General features: G+C 42.7%; 2 protein-coding genes across 9 annotated transcripts in view; one reads left to right on the top strand and one right to left on the bottom strand.

Annotated features, from left to right (window-relative positions):
• Positions 1-21,423, top strand: part of B3GNTL1 (UDP-GlcNAc:betaGal beta-1,3-N-acetylglucosaminyltransferase like 1) — a 174,807-nt gene that overhangs the window by 151,178 nt on the left and 2,206 nt on the right. For 4 of the 5 annotated variants that reach the window (XM_082213876.1, XM_082213875.1, XM_082213877.1 and 1 more), the window contains 3 exons: positions 6,704-6,772; positions 8,332-8,406; positions 18,813-19,347. In XM_082213876.1, the coding sequence (XP_082070002.1) occupies positions 6,704-6,772; positions 8,332-8,406; positions 18,813-18,893 (225 nt within the window). In that variant the 3' untranslated portion in view covers positions 18,894-19,347. Of the gene's footprint in view, positions 1-6,703; positions 6,773-8,331; positions 8,407-18,812; positions 19,348-21,423 lie in introns of those variants that run through there. The other variant, XR_014217136.1, reaches the window with a different exon arrangement.
• Positions 20,519-21,423, bottom strand: part of TBCD (tubulin folding cofactor D) — a 125,954-nt gene continuing 125,049 nt past the window's right edge. For all 4 annotated transcript variants that reach the window (XM_082213799.1, XM_082213802.1, XM_082213801.1 and 1 more), the window contains exon 40: positions 20,519-20,843. In XM_082213799.1, coding sequence (XP_082069925.1) covers positions 20,835-20,843 — 9 coding nt within the window. In that variant the 3' untranslated portion in view covers positions 20,519-20,834. The remainder of the gene's footprint in view (positions 20,844-21,423) is intronic.

Genomic DNA, 21,423 nt, shown 5'->3' with positions numbered 1-21,423 from the left:
TATATTTTAATATCCATTTACTTAAGTTTCATCCTTCCACATTATCTCAGTATGAAGAAATACATAGCCATATTTACACTGCTGGTGGGGTTTTTTAAAATGCTAAAATAGATTTCAAAATGGCATAGCTGAGACGAGATGCCATCCTAAATGCCCCATAAAATATACTTTTGGGTGACGCTGGCCTTGCTGTGTCAGGTTGTCCTGTTTATGTGTGACTTGTTACCCTTTCAAGCATGCACCATGACTGCAGTTGTAGGCTTGCTCACATGTGAACACTGAACACAGGTGCAAGCTGTGTCTATACATGTGCAAATGTTTGTGTAAAAGAGCACACACTTCTAGAAAAATAGCACTGCTTGCTTTGATGCCTTCCCGGAAACAGAGCAGAATAATGCTCAATAAATAGCCAACTTTGTTTAATCTCCCTGCAAACAAATCAGGACGAATGTTCAATAAACAGGTTGTCTGGAAGCAACCCTCCTAGAATCAAATGACTTTCCCCCCTGTAACTAGCCTTGAACCATTAATGCACTCCTAAACAAATGCGGAGAGAAAGCATGAGAAAGAAGACATGATAACCTGTTTAATCAGCAATCCTGAGACCACCCATCCAGGCAACGGAAAGGACACATACAGCCCACAAAGTGCAGCACTGCAGATTTCATCATGACAGATTTAGTTAACAGAGAATAATGTATTGTCATTAACTGGAGTTAAAATGCATTGGAAACCAGGCCCTGAAAGCAGACAACAACCAGTGCATTGAGTCTGTAATTTCATGGATTATATTATTATTTTTATTAAGGTGGGTAGTGCCTAAAGGTGTTCAACACTAAACAGAACATTTTAAAAGACAGGAGTCCTGCCTGCAGGCTTACAACCATTGGTCATCTGTAGAAAAGTCTGATTGTAAGAAATACTAAAATTAAACTATACAGTGGTACCTTGGTTGCATCCTGTGGCCCCCCTACATGTCTTTGACTGACTTTTGGATTGCACTTTCAATTGAATTTTAAAATGTATTAATGTGTAATGCAGTTAATGGTAATAGCACATTATGAAAGCCCCATTTAAAATACATTGGTGGCTCAGGTTACATACGCTTCAGGTTGCAGACTCTGCTAACCCAGAAATAGTACCTCGGTTTAAGAACTTTGCTTCAGGATGAGAACAGAAATCGCATGGCGACGGCACAGCAGCAGTGGGAGGCCCCATTAGCTAAAGTGGTACCTCAGAACAGTTAAGAACAGTTTCAGGTTAAGAACAGACCTCCGGAACAAATTAAGTTCTTAACCTGAGGTTCCATGTATAGCCCTTACTAGGATTTCATCATAACTAACCATGTGAATAAAAGCATACAGTGGTACCTCTGGTTACGAACTTAATTCATTCCAGAGGTCTGTTCTTAAGCTGAAACCCTTCTTATCCTGAGGTGCGATTTCGCTAATGGTACCTCCTGCTGTGCACACGCCTTCCGCTCACATCCTGGGGCAAAGTTTACAACCAGGAGCAACTACTTCCGGGTTAGCGGAGCTTGTAACCCAAAGCATGCGTAACCAGAAGCGTTCGTAATCAGAGGTACCACTGTATATAGTAAGGGATTGAAAATCACCATAGCAGTGTGCCTCCCAAGGCAGTGTCTGGAAGGAAGAGGTAGGAAATAAACGAACATGCATGCATTTCTGTCCTGCTTTGTGCAAGCTAGACGCAACTCACAGCACCCCTTATCCAGAAATAAAACCAGACTGTAGAATATTCTGCTTTTGAATATCCACTTCCCACCTCTTAGTGACAAAGAAAGCATACTTCCGTACATTTTCCGGATGTCAGCTGAAACTCAGTTTTGGATAATCTCTCAAAAGCAATGTCATCACCTGGAATCTGTGAAAATTGCAGTGAGGGAATATGCAGTTGGACCCAGCTTCTCGCTTGCGTTCTGTGGAAGCTGCACATGAACCCAGTTCTCCTGAATGCTAGTTCAGTGCTTTATTTGCAAGGCCACCTTCCTTCACTGTAAACTTAGCATTAAGTGGATTATTGCCAGCATGAGAAGCTTAGGTTCTGGAAATATGCAAATGATTACTACTTTTTAAAGCTGACTGAAGTCTGTGCACTCCAGAATGTTGAGTCACCATAGTCACTTGAGTGCAGTTTGCAAAATGGTTTGATGTTGCTATGGAAATTTCATCATTTTCCTCCATCGTTGTGCAATGCTTTCTACAAAATCCCCTGATTTGCTTTCATTTATCTTGGATTCCAGCTGATGCAATTGTTTCAGAGACAGTGGGTGGGGATGGGGATTCAGTCTTACACAAGGCAAAACCTCTGGACACAGCAAGCCAACCCCTGGGACCTCTTTTTCCAGCCTGTTGCTTGTTTAGCCCCCTCGCTTATCGGTTGAAATTCTCACTGGTGTGAGCAAGTTACAGCTTCCAAAACTTGGCTTGCAGTTGGCTTCTTAGTCCCTGATAAACTTTTGTGCCATTTATAGAACTGCATGCTAGAAACTCAAGGTTGCCACCCACTGAGAGAAGCTGTGGTGCAAGAACAGAATGATGCAGCTGTCTGTGGTGTTTCGCCATCAGGCGAGTCAGCTTTTCCCCTTATTACAAAATGGAGAAGCTCTTCCTAGTGCTGGTGTGGCTCTGATTAACTGAGATGCTGACATTCTTCCAAGCTGACCTTTGCATAACATTTGCTTTGGCAACACTTAAGGCCAGGATATTATTTTGCTTGTATCAAGGTTGTAATTAGTCTCTTTTCTTTCTGCTTTATTTTGCTATGGAAAACAGCTGGCAGCATTAACCCTTACATTTCTGATTGTTGTTTTATTTTGATAGTTGTCTTTATTGCAGCTTTTTAAGGGAAACTGCTTACAACACACACCTCCTTCCCTAACATGTAGTGTCTAAACAGGAGAGTGTTTCACTAGATTTCTGGTCAGTACAACCACTCACATGTGTGTGAGATTAGCTTTTTGTGCTAATCTGTAGAGATCTGCAGGGTACTGAGCTTTCAGAAGAGTCCAATGCATGTTAGAACTTAGGTGCTTCCAACTGAAGCACATAAGTTCTTATTGGATCAAATACATTGGGTCTTTCCTCTGACCAGAGTCCAGCAGTCACAGAACTCCTGGTTTGGGTTTGGCTGTCCTTGCCTCTTCTTATCCGTAATCCCTGATCATTGCCTTTTCCCTCTTTCTGCTGACGTCAAGGTTGCAAGGTGCAAGGGGTTGTTTTTGTTGTGCTTGCTCCTTTGTCAAGCACTATGCGTTTATTTGGAAGCCATCCCATGCTGACATTCATATGCTGGGCAGCTGACCATGAAGATTTTGATGGCTCAGTATAAATAGTGGGATGGTTTTTTGGAATGCATCATGCGTTCAATCCTGGTCTTTTACAGCTGCTCAGTGATGTAAACACCCATCCCATTGCGCACTGGTGGCTGTGTAGGTGCCTTTTCATGTCTGAGGGTAGCCTGGATAGGAGAAGAAACTCTAGTTTGAAGACCCTGCTGAACAACAACAGGAGGAATCAACCTGCTTCCCACCCACTTAGTGCATCAAACACTACAAAAGACAGAGACATGTACCCTTGCCAGTCAGGGCACCTTTGTCTCCCACACACCCTATTAAATGGGGACCATTTTCATGGACCAACCTACATAATGCCATGGAGTGGTGCTTTAACGTTCAGTTTTATGGGCTTCATGTCTGAGCAGTTTTAAGGAAGCCCAGCTTCCTAGCTGTACCTTTCTTAGATTCAAGGGATTGACAGGGCAAAGTTATAACATTTCTGCAAGAGTGAAGCTGAACAGACCCTTTTTGTTTTTAAAAAAACACATCCGATTCACCTCAAGGTTGCAGCTGTAGATAGAAACCCAGATTTTTACGGGATGCTTAAAGGGTCTGTTTTGTCTGCTTTTTGCTTGTCAGTCCAGTTTCAGCATCGTGAATGTTTGGGTTACTTTTATGAGCTTATTCCCCTTATTGATTCAACGCAAGCAGATTTAATGAGAAAAGCACAACATAAGCAACATAGGCTACACATATGGGAATGTGCAAGTCCATAAAGTTTTCTGTACTGGAGATACTATGCAATTGGATTTTTTTCAGACTTGTTTAAAGTTTATTCTGTGAGTTTATGGATAAAATAATGCATATCAGAAGGACTGGAAATGCTGTACACACTTCCTGGGCTTTTGCCCAAATGCACAAAGGTATCTATGCAAGCTCTGGCCCCAACACAGGCAACCAGTTACTCTTAAGATCTTCGTGCAGTTACGTTGAAGGTCTGAAGAGCTATGCACGTTCAGTTGAACTCAAGAGCAGCTAGTGCACATGGAGCCTGATATGTACCTGATTCCCGAATCCTTCCACATCAAACAAAAGGGGTGGGGAGATTATGGAAGGAAGTTGGACTGGGCAATAAGAAAACATGGCCATAGTTGGTAGTTTCTTCTGCAGCAGACAGTTTGCTAACCTGGTTCCCTTCAAATGCTGCTGGACTCCGGTTCCCATCAGCATGGCCAATAGTCAAGGATGAGGGGAACTGTAACCCAATAACATCTGAAGTACCAAAGGTTCCCTGTCTCTGATTTAGAATCCTGGTTTCCACTTCCCCTCCCCCCAAAAAAGCATGGCTATTTCAGATGATTTTGCAGTTGGACCGGAGGCAGTCAAGCTTATTGGTGTCTGCCAAGAGCAGTGTCTGCTCAGTATACCAGACACCGTTTTTCACTCAACATGAGATCATATAGGCATTGCAGGAGCTGTGGAATTATGACCCTTTCCCTGGAATATTGTGTTTTCTGATTGTTAGAACATTTGCCTTCTTGGTATATATTATGCAATACTTCATGCAGTCTTCATAAAAGACATAGGGGCCTACTGATGGGAGGGAAATAAAGTGTTTAGATCAATCCTAGTATTTTCAAGTTAGCAGTTTGTGTAAGCCCTTACCCAGAGTTCTGTTTATTGCATAAACAATTAGGCATAAATTCTTGCTACATGACTCTTCCCCCCCCCTAATTAAAAGGTAAATAGTGATGGCACAAAAATAAGCATCTTAAGACTAGACCACCCATGTGGGATATAGGTTAGTGCAGGAAGTACCTATTCCGAGACTGTTTGTGCACTATTTTAAACAGTTTCTGTGCTACCAAAGAATGAAAATTATGCATACAGAGGCCTCATATTTAGACTTTCATACATCTGATTGTGTATTGTAGGTTGCTTTCACTTCTTTTTACTGACAGAAATATTCATCAAGTGCTATGTTTTGTTTTTTTCAATGTTATGCCAAATATTAGTGCTCTAACTTCAGTTTTGTAAATTGGATCTGGGAGGCCTGGACTGTGGCCAAGTTGATCTCTCAGCCTCAGTTCTTCCTATGTAAAAATGGGAATAACAATGACGTGTTTCACAAGTGCTGGCCCTTTAAAAAAAAAAAGTGCACCATTAATCCAAGCAAAACTGTATAGAAATTGGAGGCTTCTCTTTCACCTGCACCAAAAGAGAGTTTCTTGTTATTTATTCAGGTACTACGAACCTTAACCAAACACACCACTATTTGCATTCTATATTCATTATATTCTTCTATATTCTTCTCAGTCAACTTTACAGCAATAAATAAGGTAAAAAATTGAGAAAATAAATGCTAAACATACAAGCCTAGATGGCAAAGCAAGACTTCAGAGATGGATGTTAACACCCTTTATTACACTGCTTGTTTAGCCTGATCTATAAATACTGCATTACTAAACTTTTTTGGTAGATCCCTGTGTGATTCTGCAAAAATATCATGTTCCATCTTGGAGTTATCACACCATCTTAAGCACTTTACTGTTTCATTGTAAGTTGTGTGTGCTTAAAAGCAAACAAACTCAGAAAGGCGAATATACTTTCAATAAACTGATACGATTTTGATAGAACCAACTTTAAGTTGAAACAGTTTATTCCCTCCCCTGATAGATGTGGCTTCTTTCTCCTTGTTTTTGCTTTTTTTCAGAATGCATTTTCTACAGGACTAATATTCTTGGCTCTGGGTTGAGAGCTCATCAATCTTCCATCCTGCTAGCAGATGGATTTCAAACTGCTAAAGTGGCCACTTTAAACTGGGCATAGATGCCCATGGGAATAGTGTGTGGAAGGAGAAATTTTGTTGATCTTGACCGTTTTTTAGCAACTTGGTAGAGGCGCTGTGTGTATGGTCTCTGACATTTGGGCAATAGTTAAGATAACTTAAAGGCCAGGAAATAAAGAGATTGAGCTGTTCCTGTCATCACTGCCCATCATTGTAGCCTTAACTTGTACTGTGTTTTACATGTTGTCTTTCACTAGGACCTGGCAACAGCATGGAGGAAATAGTTTGGCTCATTAATTTTAATTTTAAACACATACAGACACCCCTGCCTCTAGACTTGCTTACATTATCCAAGTAAATATGCTCATTGCTGCATGACTCTTGTATGCAAGCACATTGTTGCTCATTGTGATTCACGTTCACTTACTATGGAACTGTTGTTTTGTACTACTATTAAAACAGCCTAGTAGTGTGTGTGTGCATGCACGCACACGCATGCGCGCGCACACACACACATGTGTGCAACAATTAAATGAAATAGGTTCAATATCCCCATCGTTGCTAAATAACACTTGGTCAACTGTTGCCCTCATTTTTTCCTTTCTGGTCTCCTTTAGGTGACTGCATTTTGTGATGTGGATACAAATAAAATCTCAAAAGGATTTTATACCTATGAAGAATCTAAGGTTGGTAGCTGCCCTGATAAATGCATGTTCTGAATTTCTGTCTAATCACTGTGGAGGAACAATGTCTAAAAATGCATCATCACCAGCTCTTTAATTCTTAATATAGTTGTTGTGAGAGAAGTTGCCAATCCCGCAAGGAGAAGCATAAATGTTGCAGTCAGAAGACGTAATTGCTATTGGATCAAAATATACAAAATCAGAAAATGTAACTGCTCTTGCATTTACATATACATATTGGGATATATTGCTAAAATTCTCTATGTTGCCTGCATTATTTGGGCTGCAAAATTGGGAACCACTGTGGAATTTGGATTTATATGTCAGCCCCTTAGCTGTTGAAGACGAGAAGGAAATGGTAGGGTGCTTTGTGATAGAAGTGAAAAGGAAAAAAAATAATCTCAGCTACTAGAAAGAAACACATGGCTCCTGTTTCTAAACTCGAGCAGAAATCGCTTACATTTTTTTCAAGCTGGTCTTGCCAGTCATGAAACCTGGAGGCGGGAGGTGGCGGTGGCGGTGATGGTGGTTTGCTTTTTTTGAAAGAGACATTTGGTTTCTAAGGATTCTAAGCCCATGAGATCCTAGACTTGAGCTAGATTCTGAGAAGGGCTGCAGGATGGAAACAGATCCCACAGCGCATTTGGCAAGCAAGGGGACATCCAAGCAAGCTGATATTTCATCGTGTAATATGAACATTGATTTGAGATTATTGGCCGGCTTAGCGCAGCTTTCTAAACAACCTTACAAAGAAATGGAGGTTTTGGTTTGTTACCAAATCAGTGGCCCATAGTAGAATGAAGGGCTCTCTGTCCCGTTCCTGAACACTAGCTGGCAGCCTTCACTCTCCTTATGAATGGCTGTCATCTTGGGTGAGAGTGAATAGTCAGAAGAGAATGAACTATTCAGAATGAAAAGATTGCCTTAGAAATACAGAATGGTGAAGAATGAGAAGCAAAACTAAAATTCTAAACAGAACATTTCCCACTAGGAAATCCAGTTCCTGCTGCTTTTCCTCTTCTTTGCCAGACAGTTACCCTGAATGGGAGGCTGTAAAATTAATACAGTAGAAGAGGGGAAACTGGGGGGGGGGGGTTGGGGGGGGAGAAGGTAGGTTGTGAATTAGCTTCTGTTATGTCAATAAATTAGGCCAGCTAAAGGAAGAATGCTGCTTCTGGGGCTGGATTCTGCTCATTCTGGCATCAATGGGAATTTGATGCCTGCTTAACGAGGGGCCAGGACTTCATATGCAGAGGCTGAAACAATATTTTGAGGAAAGTGAGATATCTATGGGGGTATAATTTATATCTTTGGGGGGGGGGTAGGAGCCCTAAATGCTGCTTCATCTGAAAATGGCAGTCCTTGAAATAGGAGTATTTCCACTTAGCTCTGGTGAGGATAGGAGAGCAAAACTAAATTGTTGCATGTGAGCCACTGTAGCGCACAGGGCAGTTCGCGATCACAGAACCCAAATTAGGCCAGGAATTATGCCATTCAGTTTAGTGGGCTGCAATGCAGCTATGGAATACAAGCTAAAAAGAAATGTGCTTCTCTCCCCATAGGAAAATCCCAAGCCCAGAATCCCTATCCTACATTTCAGAGATGCTTCCCCACCTTTCATTATTTGTGTGAAGTTGGTGAGTATAATTTCATTATCTAAGGCAAGCGTGTGGAATCCACACCAAATTAAAAGTTGCGCCTTCAGTTGCAATAAAGCACGCATTGAATAATTATTCCTTTTTGGTTTCGTTTGTCCCAACCTGGGGCAATTTTTTGTCCTTATATTGGCAAGTAAAAGGAAGTGTGAAATTGAGGGTTTGGGCCAGGGCTGCACCACTACTGACTTTATATTTTTTGTTGACTGAAGCCCACCTGGTAAGCCAGTGCATTCTTTGCTGCCTTCAAGTGGTGCTCAGTCATGTCAGAAACACACAGAAAGAGGAATGCTAAAGTTTTAAATTACCTAGAAAAGCACCATATCAAAACCACTCACCCAAGCAAACTCATTTGTTATTGAGAGCTGCAGCTGCAGTTGCATTTTTTCTTTAAAAAACAATTCTTTATAAATAATGCGTCCTTCCTCCCCCAACCCCCTTTTTCCTTTTGTGTCTTTTCTATCATAAGCCCAGGGACTGTCTTACGGTATTTCTGATCTTTGTAAGCTGCTCTAGAAGTCCTCTTTTTTTACCGAAGAGGAGAATAAAAATGCACGCATTTATGAAATAAAAACACCTCCTTTTAAAAGGATGGATTTTAGGGCTCACTTTTCTGGCGTTACAAGGTGTCTTTTCCTAACTTCGTGAATAGTGACACTAAGGTGGGTGAGGGAAGCTATGTCATTAGCCACTACAATTTTGCCTGCGTTGCTCTAAAATCTGTTTTGTTTTCTTGAGAAATCAGCAGGGGAGGAATGATTTACATGGCCCCTGTGGTTTAATTCTTGCCCTGCACTGTGAGAGGGAAACCACTACCTGTTGTTGTTTAGTCGTGTCTGACTCTTCGTGACCCCATGGACCGGAGCACGACAGGCACTCCTGTCTTCCACTGTCTCCCGCAGTTTGGTCAAACTCATGACTGTAGCTTCGAGAACACTATTCCAACCATCTCGTCCTCTGTCGTCCCCTTCTCCTTGTGCCCTCAATCTTTCCCAACATCAGGGTCTTTACGAGGCAGTCTTCTCTTCTCATGAGGTGGCCAAAGTATTGGAGCCTCAGCTTCAGGATCTGCCCTTCCAGTGAGCACTCAGGGCTGATTTCCTTAAGAATGGATAGGCTTGATCTTCTTGCAATCCATGGGACTCTTAAGAGTCTCCTCCAGCACCATAATTCAAAAGCATCCATTCTTCGGCGATCAGCCTTCTTTATGGTCCAGCTTTCACTTCCATACATCACTACTGGGAAAACCATAGCTTTAACTATACGGACCTTTGTTGACAAGGTGATGATTTCCATTAAAGTTGCATATCTCTCCTTAGTGATGGGGATGTGATAGTTAACGTTGTGCAAATTATCCTGCTACCCATAGATGGGGTGTCCTTCCCCCCACTCTGAACATTTCACCTAAACTGGATCAGCTTATTTTTCATCTGATGATGCCAAGCAGAACTAGCGCAGCAGCGCCAGCAGGCAGGTAGTAGAGTTAAACCAAAATGCTCCTCCTCCTAGGTAAGAACTGATGCAAGTGTCCCTGATTCAAATCTTATAATAGACATAATTTCACAGCATAGCATTAGGCAAGTCGCAATTTCTCAGCCTCTGCAGTAGGGGGGATAATGCATACCTGCTGTCCAGGATTCATTTGTCATAGTGTATGTGAAGCACTTTGAATACTTGGAGCATTATATAAGGTTAATTAGCATCAACTGCAAGAGTGGAATGGGTGTTAAGAAGTGGGAAGAAACCTTGTTTCCGAGAGCCTGCAGAAATTCATGGAAACAGCCTCTCCCACCCTCACCCACTCCCACACCACACTGATGTCAAAAAACCGCCAATTTCTATTCATTCTTATGTATAACACATGGAATATTGTCCACCACCTTGGTTTGGTTTAATGGAAATTTTTAATCATTTGTCTATAAAACGTTGAAAAACTTTTCCAACCTGTTTATCACCCATGAAACGTGATGGTTATCGAATATTGGTAGAATGCCTTGGAGATGAGCATAGATCAATTCAGAGAACGCGCAAGAAGAAGGCCCTTTTTTTATTACTGCTTAAAACTTTGGTTGCATTGAGAGTTACCCTTTGCATTTCATGTCAGGAATTTTTAAACTCCCCTTTAAAAAATGCTTCACAGCAGCTAAATGACTTGCCAACTGGAAATGCCTTTTTTCTGTTTCCCCTCCGTTCTCACTTTGCACGAAGCAGACCTTGTTTTGCTTCGCATCCAGTTTGAGCTGAAAACCTCACCCCGCCTCTCTTTACCAGCAAGAAGAAGTGACTTGTGGTTTCTAAAGGTTGGAAGAGTCCCCTCTTTGCAGGCCTGATGGCAGAGGAAATGGTTTCTAAACTGGTTAAAACTTGCTGAGAGAAGTTGAACTTTTGTTGCTCTATGGTGATATAATGCAGGCTAAGGATAAATCCGAGGATTCAGACCGAGATGTATTTCTGGGCCCCTTGAACTTTCGTTTCTGCACAGGCCACATATGAAAGAGGAGATGAAAAACAAACCCACCACACTGCTGTGTATTTAATTTCCCCCAAATACATGAGCCCTTCCTCCTCCCCAGCCTCTGCTGACACTCCTGAAAGAGATGAAGGGGGAGATGCAGCACACAGTGAGCCCTGCAGACAAAGGACAGCAGGGAGTGTTTGGAGGGAGAGGGGCAAAAGTGGGGGAAATGCCACAGGCAGGCAGCTTTATTTAATGAGTAGCAGGAAGCCAGAGTCAGCCCTGCGATGTTGCGGCACAAAAGCTGCAACCATTATAAGCTGCATTTAAACGTCAACATCTTATCTAGGCGATAGTATTGCAAGCCAGGACTTTGCTGCATTGGTCAAGCAACAGTACAGTTGCTTTGCAATGTTCCATTTTGGACACCACAGTTCAAGAAACATGCTGGCACCCTGGAGAGGATTCTGAAAAAGTCGAGACATGCTAATGAAAGGGAATGAGTACTAAAACTGCAGACGGAAGAGACGCAAGTTCTCTGGTAGTAAAATGAAGTCAGAAGGTAGAGGCAAGAGAGGAATTGCACATAAGTGTTCATTTGATGAGAAGCAGCATAGCTCGTATATGATAGATGAAGATAAAGAGGACGTAGGTTTTTAAAATATTTTTGGCAGATGCGGTGGTGTGAGTTGTTAATTTCAGTTTTAAAACATTCCCCAGATTCAGTTCAGTGTTTGCTTTCTCTACCCTCCTTTTGTTTGATCCCTGCTTATGGCCCACTGAGCCATGTATCATAAAGCTTAACCTTGTAGTCTCCTTGGTTGCTGGATGATCTGACCCAGAGCTTTCCAAACTGTGTGTCGCGACATGTCAAGTGTGTTGGCTGCAGTGTATAGGTACTTTGTCTGAATGCTCCCCACGCTCCTCCCGGGGCTGGAAAGGGGTTAGTTTAATCTCCAGTTTGCTAGTAAAATTGAATTACTGTGTCACAAAATGATGCATGTCTAAAAAGTATGTAACGGACATGAAAAGTTTGCAAAGCTCTGATCTGACCTTTAATCAGGTGCCTTAAGCTTGTATGGTTTTGGTATACCTAGACACTCACATGACCCAAATCAGTCCTGGATTTGGTCACATCTATCGTCTGTATTTTTAACTGCAATGTGCCAAACGTGGAAGGCAGTAGCAAGTGATTGATGATTGAGTTGTTGTTGTTGTTGTCGTCATCATCTGGGTTATGCACTCACATGCGACTGCCACATTTATATTTTACTACCAGTAAGTTAAAAAGCATACACAGCATGGCCAGCCCATTTCTGGATTTATCAAGTTCTTCCAGCCACAGTAAAAACTATAGTGCTTAATTACATAGAAATCAGTGATAACTCCTTAGGAGGTGCCTGGGGAAGAGGGTCTAGTGAAGCCTGGATAGCCAGCCTTGTGCATCCTGAACATCTCTAGCACTTCCAGCGTTGTTAGCCGTATAGTCTTAGCAGGGTCCTGGTCCAGATGCAGAGGAGTCTGTACCAAGCGCATCTCCTTCCAAACCTTCCATTGCAGGTTAGATCTCATGGAATACTTTGCATCTCGATCCATTTAGCTATGCCGCCCCAAGCCCAGGGATGAGATCCATGCAACCCTGCTGATTGTCATGAACCCAGCTGATCCTGCTCACCACATGCTACGATAAGCAATGGCTCCTCAAGGGCAAAGTCTTTCCGAGTCCTGCTACAAAGACAGGCTGTGTACGTGCAGAGCATGTGCTCTGCCATTGCTTCCATTGTAATCTCCCGTGCTAATGGGTGGGGGAGCAGGGGGGCATAATTTTTAATATCTATAAATCATAATTTCCAAGTGCCAGTTATACTGTTTTTGTTCCTGCCACCACCCTTCCTTTCTGCATAATTTCCACCAAGTTTCCTTTTAAATATTATAGGCTAGATTTTGTTTTGTCACATACTTTGCAGTATGAAAATAGCTGAACCCCCCCCCCCCGGCCAGTTTTTATTCAGCATCTCCTCCCTTCCCCCCATCTGCTTTGGGCCTCAGAAATTACGGTAGAAGCTTAAAAGCACAGAATGACTAGACACTCACTCCATTTATCTTGCCAGTTCAGAAGTGGAAGCTATGCCAGATTACTGTCATGTAGTAACAAGGGTGTGAACTACGAAAAGGTCACAGGAGTGTGTTGATCTATAAATAGTTAATGCAGCACTGGCTGAGACTAATGGAATTGTTAGGTTTTATTAATGGTTTAGTATGAGTCTATAACTGGGCCCCTAAACTCCAGGGCGAATTGCACCCCTATAGATTGCAGAGCTGCGCCACAGGAGTGGTGGGGTGCAATTTTATGGGCATTCGCCCAGGTATGTGGAGTGTCTCCATGACAGCACAGAATGTGCAGTATTCAGACTTAGGGGGCTTGCAATTGACTCTTAATCAATCATGACAGGGAGGAAAAGTGGCGGATGGTAAAAGGAGAATTTGACAGCTGAACTGGCAGGCAGGGCCTGTTTAGGGGTTTTTGAAGCAGGATAAAGCAGTTCAGTTTCCTCACATGGGAGGAAGGTACCCAGAAAAATGCTAGAGGTGTTTTATGGGCAGAGTAAAAGTGGATAGCCATACTAGGAAGAAATAGATTTAATAGAAGCAGTTCTGTGTGGGGAATTGTAAGTAAAGTTATTGTGTAAACCCCAAACAGCGTTTCTTACTGAAAATAAGTATTGTGCCTTTAATAGTGAAACCATCAAGCTTCATCCCTCGTTGAGTTTGTTGATAAAAATACAGCTTGTGTTTCCATTCTGCCCCAGTTTTGATTTGTGCCTAGTTCAGTGAGTAAGTTGTCGCAGGAACCCCAATATCAAGAGTCCTTGCTATGGAATTATATGCTACCACATGTAGAGAATCCCTGACTTGTCAGTTCTTATAGACAGGGAGTGACCAAGGCTTTAAAAGGTCAACAGACTTGGTCATGTTGCCACACTCTCATCTTCACTGAGTTTCACTTCACAAGGCTATCTGGCTTTGTGTCACCAAACTGGCAGGCCTCACTAAATTGTAAGGTCTTTGTGAATAAGATATTTAGCAATGGAGAATCTCATTAAGACTCTGTCTTTGAAGGAACCTGGCTGTCCTGGCAAAATTATCTGCATTTTGGGCTGAGAGAAATAGGGTTTTTCCACCCCCAGGAATGAAGGGTCTGTCAGAGATTATGTGTTAAGATGTGAGAAACAGGCTCTCGTTTAGCTTTGGCCTGGGCTGTTTGCTTTGGAAACAGTTTAAACCCATGGGTGGAACTTCTACAATTGCCAGCTGTGCGGCGCACCTTCCATCCTGAAAGCAGCTCCTGGCTAGCTTGTTTTGGCATTCTCTTTAAAGTCTTCCTTGGTAGGAAGAATTACCCAGTGCACACCCTACTGGGTATTCAGTAAAAGAAATATTCAGCACGTGAAGGCAAAGGGTTTCAGCTGGATCAAGCAGAGAATGTTGCTCTCCATGTTTCATTGTGCATGTCTTTAAAGTCTATCCACTTACGAAGCAGAATATTTTTTTGCTATTGCCCTTAATCCAGTTTGACTCTGCACTCCTTTTGTGTTTGGTCAAATTCAGAGAGAGAAGTGCACAATCATCACCCAACTTTTCCAGTTCTTTGTTCACGCAGTTGAAGCTTAATAATAGGGCAGATTTTTGAGGTGGCACAATGTCTTGAATTCTGTGATTCAAAAGGTTTTTAGGTTGAAGATATTGTATGCAGCTCTGTAAGGATTGTGTTAAGAGAGAAGGCTCACCGTCTCATGCCATGGTTTAATATGGGAACACACTTTGTTAAGTGGTGGATATTGCTGTAGGATCTCCAAGTAGCAACTAGAATCCAGCTTTGTATATGCTTCCATGCAGGTATGTTCTCCTGACGTCTGTGGAATTTGCATGCACTTTGGGACCATCGAATTAAGGCAAAGCTTCATGTTAGTGTCCTACTTTTCAAAAGTGTTACATTACCCTTTATTCATACTCAGAAGCAGTAGCTCCTTTGTTGTTACTAATCTTAATGATGGAGTATTATTTAAGGCTAATCCCACTGGAAACATAAATTACAAGCACCCTGAAATTAAAGGCTCAAGAGAAACGCTGAAGTTGCGAATGATGTCATCTGCTTTTCTTGCCAATCACAAGGTTGGGTGGAGGGTATCATCACATTAGACTGTGCAGGATGGCAAGTAGGCACAAAGTTCCTCTTCGTACAGTAGGTAGGATTTGAAGGAATCACCAGTAGCCAGAGTTAATAGTCCAGTTGCTTGGTGAAAGCATCTCTCAATAAAGAACCCATTCATTATGCAAAATCCACCAAATCACCAATATGTTGAGCTGTCATCAGAATGTTATTTATTTAAGTTGCTTGAAAAGTAGCATCTGTGGGTCAAAAATGTAGTCCTGCTATTGGGTTGTCGTCCCCCCCAATAGGTCTAGGTCCTCATCTGCAAGACAGTAGTTCCAGTAATAGCAATATTTGTGCTAGGGAGAAAGATTTTCCTTCACCTTAACCCATCTCTGTCCATTTTTAACCTCTACCCTTCGCTATCCTACTTGCTTTTATGCACTCTGTTGAAATCACTATCACTATGAAAGCTGGTGTTGTTCACTTCCTGGTCAAATTAAGGGCCTTGCATTCTCCTTGACCTACCTATTACCTAGTATTGAATCCATCGTTGTCGTTTGGGTATAGCAGAACATCAGGTGCTGGGACATTTGCTGTTACCTGTTCTGCAACAGATAGAATCTCACCCCCCACCCCCAAGTCATTCAGGGGAAGGGATAGTGCCTGATCAGAATTGTGCTACAGCACATTCTAAGGTTTATGCTGATACTGTTCAAGCACAAGGAATCTGCCTTTACAAAGCATCAAAGCAGTGTAAGTCTTCTCTCCCCCTACATTACTCCATAAAGGACATGGGGGTAGGTCACAGAATATGTAGAGTTCTATATGTCCGGGGGGTGGGGGAGAGCAATGTCATTAGCATGTGCAAGTGTCAAGACTCCCCAGATGTTGTTGGACTACAACTTCCATCATCCCTACCTAGCAAGGCCAGAGCTCAAGGATGATGGGAGTTGTAGTCCAACAACATCTGGGGACCCACAGGTTGAGAGCCACTGGTCAAGAGGGATGGGAGACCTGATGAGCTCTGATAAGCCAGTATTTATATGACCCATTGTACTGCTGGAAGCCCCTGACTATGCTCTGTGGTCATTTCTTATCTGGAATAATGAAACCTTTATTAATAGATAGTAATGGTTATAACATGGATCTAATTTATTTCAGACTTGCACCCTCCCCCCCCCAAAAAAAATACCCTGGTCTGACAATAAACTCCCTTCCGGCTTACCAGTAAGATATGCAGGTATCCCCCATTCAGTAAAAGGGCATGAAATGAGAAATGCTCAAGTTTAAGTCCTTAAATTATTGGACTTTACAGTGTGATTGTAGTCGAAATGTTCCTACAAGCTCAGCATGTTAGGAAGAGAATCCTACACACCCGTATTGGACTCAGTTCAACTGACAATGACTGTTGCTGTGACTAAACATTAATATTGTATGCTTGGATCATGGAAATGATGTGGTTTCATGCTAGAGGATTTACATAGTTTCGGGGCAGGAAAAGAAGCAAGGGTTGAGAAGGAAGAGAGAGCAAACTATTATCGGTTTCTCTTAGTACAGCCTTTAACTTGCCCACATCAACCCAGAGTGACTTACAACCAACCAACCAGACAAAAAGAAAACCAACCATATACAGTGGTGCCCCGCAAGACGAATGCCTCGCAAGACGAAAAACTCGCTAGACGAAAGAGTTTTCCGTTTTTGAGTTGCTTCGCAAGACGAATTTCCCTATGGGCTTGCTTCGCAAGACGAAAACGTCTTGCAAGTTTGTTTCCTTTTTCTTAACACCGTTAATACAGTTGTGACTTGACTTCGAGGAGCAACTCATAGAACGCAGTGTACATAGTAGCCTTTTTTGAAGTTTTTAAAGACTTTGGTGATTTTTGAAGCTTTTCCAAAACTTCTTTTGCAGCCATTTGTTTAAATTAAGCTTTTAAAACTTTTTTGGGGGGTTTTGGATTTTGGGTTGGGGTGTTTGGAATTCAAGGACTTGGTGTTGGGGTGGGGTTTGCAAGAATCTGGAAGCTTGTGTTTTTTTTCTGCATTTTTATGATTTTCTGTGACCATTGGGCCACTCTGCTGTTTTTTTTAAAAAAAAATCTGGGTTTGAATTTCTGTGTGGTGGGTGGCTGGGGGAACAGTTGGGGAGGGGTTTGCAAGAATCTGGAAGCTTGTGTTTTTTTTTCTGGCATGGCGAGGCTGCCGGTTCTGATGTTTCTGCGGCTGAAGACTTTGCAGCGGAATTCCTGGAGGTTGTGAAGACGGAGGGCTACGTTCCACAGCAGGTCTTCAACTGCGACGAGACTGGGCTGTTTTGGAAGAGGATGCCCAAAAGTACTTTCATCACACAGGAGGAGGCCAGGTTGCCTGGCCACAAGCCCATGAAGGACTGTCTGACCCTGCTCTTCTGTGCCTACGCAAGCGGCGACCTGAAGATCAAGCCCCTGCTGGTGTACCAATCGGAGAACGCACGGGCCTTCAAGAAACACAAGGTCAACAAGGAGCGGCTGAGTGTCATGTGGCGATCCAACAGTAAGGCTTGGGTCACACGTGTGCTGTTTGTGGACTGGGTCAATCATGCTTTTGGCCCTGCTGTCAAACAGTACCAGCTGGACAACGATCTGCCGCTGAAGGCTTTGCTTCTGATGGACAATGCTCCTGCTCATCCTAAAGGCCTTGAGGAGGACTTGTTGGAGTTCAGCTTCATCAGCATCATGTTCCTGCCGCCTAACACCACGCCACTGCTCCAGCCGATGGATCAGCAGCTCATCGCCAATTTCAAAAAACTCTACACCAAGGAGCTTTTCAGGCAATGCTTCGAGGTGGCTGATTGCACCACCATCACCCTGCGGGAATTCCGGAAGGACCACTTTGACATCGTCACCTGCTTGAAGATGATCACCACGGCCTGGAACGGGATCAGCCAGAGAAATTTGAATTGCGCTTGGCGCAGCCTGTGGCCGGACTGTGTGATGCACCAGAGTCAACAGTGGTGCAGGACATTGTTGCTTTGGGGAGGACCATGGGCCTGGAGGTCACAGAGGAGGACATCAGCGAGCTGGTGGAGGAGCACGACCAGGAGCTGACCACCCAGGAGCTGGTCGAACTGCAGACAGAGGCTGCGCAGGAGCAGGCCTCGCTGGAAGAGGAGGAAGCAACTGAGGAACGGCTGTCCTCCAAAGAACTGAGGGACATTTGCCTGAAGTGGAAGGATGTGCAGGCTTTTGCACAGCGGCACCACCCTGACAAGCACGTGGCACATGACCTTGTGAACACTTTTGATACGAGGGTCATGTCACCTTTCAGGGAGGTGCTGAAAAGGCGGATGAAGCAGCAGACCATGGACAGGTTCTTCAGCAAGAAGCAAAGAGTGGAAGAGGAACCTTCTTCGAGTTGTCCCCCAGTCTTAGAAAATGTACTGTACACTTTGTTGATTTTTAAATGTTTTCCTGTCATGTTTGGAAACTTAAATTATTGTTCCTTCGATTTTTGAAATGCTCTTTACAGTATGTGTGACTTTAAAGAGCACTTAATAAACTCTTGTTGTACCAAATTTGGCTTTGTTTGGACTTTTTTTCACCATAGGAACGCATTAATTGATTTTCAATGCATTCCTATGGGAATTTGTGATTCGCAAGATGAAAAATTCGCTAGACGAAAAAGCTTGCGGAACAAATTAATTTCGTCTTGCGAGGCACCACTGTACACTCCTGTAAAGAAGGATCTTTGAAATGTAAGTATGTCAGACAGATTCAACTAATTGATCTTTTGTTTTGACAGGATTTGACAGGTGGACAGTTTGAGGAAAACTTGAAGCTGTTGAATCTGAAGGAAGCTGTGGATTATTATCATTTTAACTGAAGAATGTGGTGCACTGGAAGCCTTTATGTTGCTAGACAAACCAGAGGAGACGCTAGACTGTTTCTGCCCCCACCTCCAAAGGAATTCCTCAAAACAGGTATTAGTAAATTAAAAGGTGAAATACTACTTGTATTCCCTTAAAAAAAGGGGGGGGACAGCTGAAGGTGGAATGGCAGCAAAGCTTAGTATACAATCTAAACTCTGTTCTGTGAATGCTGCTCTCGATCTGAAGGTGTACAGAAGGACTTTCCCACAGAGTTGCTAGCATTTCAAGGATGTCACTCCTTTGCACTATTCACACATTGTAAAGGAATAGCAGGATGAGATCCTGCTGATCCATTACAACCTGCACATTGGGGGAAATGAGACAAGTCACAACTTTGATGATTCCCCACCCTACCCCAGCTAACACGTTGAAATGTCTAACATTGTAGGGGACACACCCCGAATTGTTCTTGCAGTCGGCCTATGTATCAAGAAGTGGTGAGGGAACAGCTGGAAGCTCCTCTAAGGCTCTGCTATGCTGTGTGATGCATGTGGTTTATATGCGGGCTTAAAGAGGCTACACATTATCCTCGGGCTAGGTAAAAGTCGAACGTGAGAATTAGAATATAATTTACATAAATGTGCTTGCAAATGGTCTCCATTATATTTTCCCCCCTATTGTGAGATTAACTAGTCATTTAGGGCACTCCTGTTCCATAGTAGTGAAGTCCATTGTGATAACAAGAGCTACTTCTACATAACCTTGCTGGTTGTTCCTCTTTATCAGATGCTTCTGGCTACATGCTTAAGACCCTTTCACTGATGTAAAATGAGACACCAACCAGAGGGAGGGACTCACATTGGTTTTCCAGTCTAGACAAATTTATTTCGCACCATTTTTGCATAGCCAAAAATGGGGGGAAATAACATTTCCAAAAACATTCTTTGGATGCTGCTCACAGCAGCTTATTGCCCCTGTAGCTCCAGGTAGGATATTTAAAAAACATCCCCAGGCTTTTCAGACGCAGTTTTAAACCTGCAGACTGTATCTGGGCTGCTTTTCTGGTATTTAGCTTTGTTTTTCTGTAAAGTGCCCTAGGAATATAACTGAAGGGTGCTATATTGTTATTTGTAATATATAATGAAACAGTACCTGAACACTGCCAGATAATGTTATTGTATGGCAGGCTGAGAGTTTTCATATCAAATTGGTGGTGGGGCAGCAGAGTCAGCTGTACTTCCTGTTTATAGAGGTAACATTTTTCCAGTTGAAATCACACAATGAATTTAGGTTATGATCCCATTGTTTTGGTGCCCTTCACACATGCCAAGAACATCAATAGTCCCTTTCCTGAACATCATTGTGCCACACTGCTCTGCTAATATACCAAGCGTACAAACAAACCTTTTTGCTTGGTGTGTGTGTCTCTCTTCTTTCCTATACAGCAAAGCTGCTAGCTGCCCTTCTGTGCACAGCAACTGGAGTTGTGCATTGGTTCTTCTTACAAAACAATGGTACATAATTTCATTTGACAGGATAAAGTCCCTTCGTGCATACAAATTGCCTTTACTGGTGCATTAAATATTCACTGTAAACCAAGCCAACAGCTGAAGAAGATGGACTATACAGGAAACGCTGGTAGGATGATCTTTCCAATAGATGTTTAATCCAGTTTGGGGAAAGAAACACAAAACATCAGCATACATACTGAACATGAAAGACAAGAGAATATCATGTGGCCAAACTGCCATCTTGTGGTTAGAGATTAAGGAGTGACTAGAAATATCGACTTTTGTTTTGTTAACATACATTTGAGTTTAAAACCCCTTCTGCACACAGCTTCTGAAAAGACACTTCCACAATCCTGACTTTTCAAGTTGCTGTGACAGTAGCTCCTTCTGCCGTTGTATCTACTGCTCTGAAGAACTTGTTTTCCTAATATTGACTGTTTTCAATTATGTGCTCTGCAGAAAAGAAGGAAGAGCCGTGAGTTATTAAGAGCTTATTTTGAAACAAAATAGATTATTCAGTTCCACAGATGATGTGTCAAACAGTTAGCTTAGGCATCTTAAATCTATGCATAACAAATTAAGTTTCCTTATGGAAGGGATGATGCTACCGTACTGTGTATATATATATATCAGTACTGATTAGGGCTGGGTGATACCTGGTTTTTAACATCATGATATATCAGTAACTAGATACCACAATTTACTGATATATTACGATGTCTGAAATGTATCTCAGCTGCTTCTTCCTTCCCACCTTAGGGGAGGAAGAAGGAGCAGAGATACATCACCCAGCCCCACACTCCTCTGGCTTGTGTGAGCAAGAACATTGGGGAGGGGCTTGATAAGGTACCGTATTTTTCGCTCTATAGGACGCACTTTCTCCCCTCCAAAAATTAAGGGGAAATGTGTGTGCGTCCTATGGAGTGAATGCAGGCTCCTTGGCTTCAGCGATAGCAACGCGAAGCCTCCAAAGCACAGAGGGAGCTCTCCCTCCGCGCTCTGGAGGCTTCGCGTTGCTTTCGCTGAAGCTTGG

Source organism: Podarcis vaucheri (assembly GCF_965113315.1).
Source record: "Podarcis vaucheri genome assembly, chromosome: 2".
NCBI lineage: Eukaryota > Metazoa > Chordata > Lepidosauria > Squamata > Lacertidae > Podarcis > Podarcis vaucheri.
This window is presented reverse-complemented; position numbering and strand designations above follow the sequence as displayed.